Below are 2,248 nucleotides of genomic sequence, written 5' to 3'. Positions count from 1 at the left end.
TTCCTGGAGCTGACAGCCTCATCATTCTCCTTCATTGCAGCCACTGGGTCAGTCCCGTGGGTTTCCAAGGCTGTAACCCTTGATGGGAGCACACACTTCATCTTTCTCCCATGAGGCAGCTGGTGTTTTCAAACGACTGGCCTTCCAGTTTGCAGCTCAACAGAGAACCACTGTGCTACCCTTCTAAATCTTAAGCAGTTGCTTATTCTAACACAGGGGTGTGTAGAATCCCTGAAGGGTGACTAAGGACCACAGTCTTTGGGGATTCCACCCTTCTCTATCTGCCCAGTTTGATGGTTTTGACTTATGTTCTACATTTTTCTTCCACTCTGTCCAGGACCTTCTAATGTGATTCCCTAGCAGAGCAGTTGGCTGTGGGCGCCGGGCACCATCTAGTTCTCCTGGTCTCAGGGTTGTGGACGCCCATGTTCACGTGCCCATGAGTCCACTGGGTTCATGAATTGTTCCCATCTGACTTCTGATGTTCAACACCCTTGTTTCGTTTGAACAGAGAGAGACCGGTAGGTGCGCCTTAGATGGTCGCACATGAACTGGGAAGACCCCCGGTTGCTTCACACCACAGCAGGCTGTAGAGCATTATCTTCATGGGCTGCGTTAGGTCCATTGGCTGTGGTGTCCGCACCTACCCCAGAGGGTTTCCAAGGCTGTTGGTCTTTATTGAAGCAGAGAGCTTTGCCTTTCTCCTGTAGCATGGCTAGTAGGTCTGAACGGCTGACATGATGCTTAGAGGCTAGTTGCTTAACCCTCTGCACCACCACAGCTCTTTTTGGGGCTACAGCAGCGGAGTAAAGACAGCCAGGGGTGCCTCTTTTTAGTTCACTTACCCTATTGCACTTCCAAATATATATATATATATATTTTTTTTTTTAAATTTCCTCCTTAGAAATGGAAGGTTTGTGGCCAAAGCTGGCCCATCAGCCCCGTTTTCCCCAATAGCATGTGCTCACTCCACGTCTCTCAGTCACCCATTGGTGACTGTCTCACGATATCTCAAACTCATTCACTAGGCTTCGGTGTGCTTCATAGATGACACACGAAAACAATCAAAAACAATCCGAAAAACACTGCCCTGGAGTGGATGTTGACGCATAGTGACCCTTCCTGATAGCATGGAGTCTAACTGCCCCAGAGGGTTTCCAAGACTAACCCTGACGGAAGCTGACTTCTACACAAGGCGGGAGAAGCTGCCTGCCCTACGGACTTGAACCAGACTGGACTTGCCGCTTTGGCAATTATTTCTCCATAGAAGTCTCTTTCTACAGACATAGACATATATGAGCATGTATAGACATACGTATGAGCTTTGCTTCCCTGGAGAATCCAGCCGAACACACCGATGAATGACTGCTGAACGGGAACTGCTAAGCTGCTGTGTAAACCTTCACCGAACACACAAGGAAAATGTCATTAAAAGAAAAACCAGGAGGAAAACTGTCCCAGCAGCTGCCCCGGGGGGAGCAGATGGCAGGTGGGCACAAGCTAAGCTATGTGGATGTCGTGTCGTTAGGGTCCTCTGGGGCACACCTGTAGCAGGTGTGTGTAGAGACCGTCTGTCCTGCCTCTTGAGGAGTTGACTGAGGATGTTGGTCTGCTGGGGTGTTTGCACCGCCCACCTTTAGGTCGGCAGCAGGGTGGTCAGCCCCAACCCACTGCCATGCCATGTTGACACATTGCCTCGGCAACAGGAATGACACACCGCCAGTCCGGCGCCATCCTCACCACTGATCTGTGTCCCATCCGTCTCACCGAGGGTGTTCCTCTCTTTCTCTGGCCCTCTGCTTTGACCATGACGACGTCCTCCAGGGACAGGTCATGTCCAAAGTACAAGAGACCAAGTCTCTCCATCCTCCCTAAATCTGGTTTCCAATACCGGAAGTCCTTCTGGGAAGCTCACAGCCTCGTTTTTTCTCCCTCACCGTGGGTAGTGGTTTTGAATGGCTGACCTTGCCACCATCAGCAGCCCGACACTTCCCCGACAGCACCCACGGGGCTCCTTAGAATGAAGCAGCATTGGGTCATTTTGTGTGTGTGGGGGGCGTGGTTTGGGTCATGTTGCTGTTGTGCCTTGTGTTGACACCTGGTCAGCTTTGGCTTTGGCCTATCCAGTGTTCAGAACCCTGACCGTAGAAACTCTGTCCCCAGGAGCCCTCCTTGTGGACCCCGAGATTCCAGAGCAGATCCAGACCCGAAGCCTGATCAGACCCACCAAATCCTCGTGAGCGCCCCC

General features: G+C 51.6%; 1 protein-coding gene across 1 annotated transcript in view; it reads left to right on the top strand.

The window, feature by feature from the left end:
* The window catches only part of CUNH19orf81 (chromosome unknown C19orf81 homolog), a 14,097-nt gene that overhangs the window by 7,180 nt on the left and 4,669 nt on the right, over positions 1–2,248 (top strand). Inside the window, exon 2 of the mRNA XM_013006687.2 lies at positions 2,164–2,236. Coding sequence (XP_012862141.2) covers positions 2,164–2,236 — 73 coding nt within the window. The remainder of the gene's footprint in view (positions 1–2,163; positions 2,237–2,248) is intronic.

Source organism: Echinops telfairi, unplaced genomic scaffold (assembly GCF_000313985.2).
Source record: "Echinops telfairi isolate 266 unplaced genomic scaffold, ASM31398v2 ScPeMD7_655;HRSCAF=1070, whole genome shotgun sequence".
NCBI lineage: Eukaryota > Metazoa > Chordata > Mammalia > Afrosoricida > Tenrecidae > Echinops > Echinops telfairi.
This window is presented reverse-complemented; position numbering and strand designations above follow the sequence as displayed.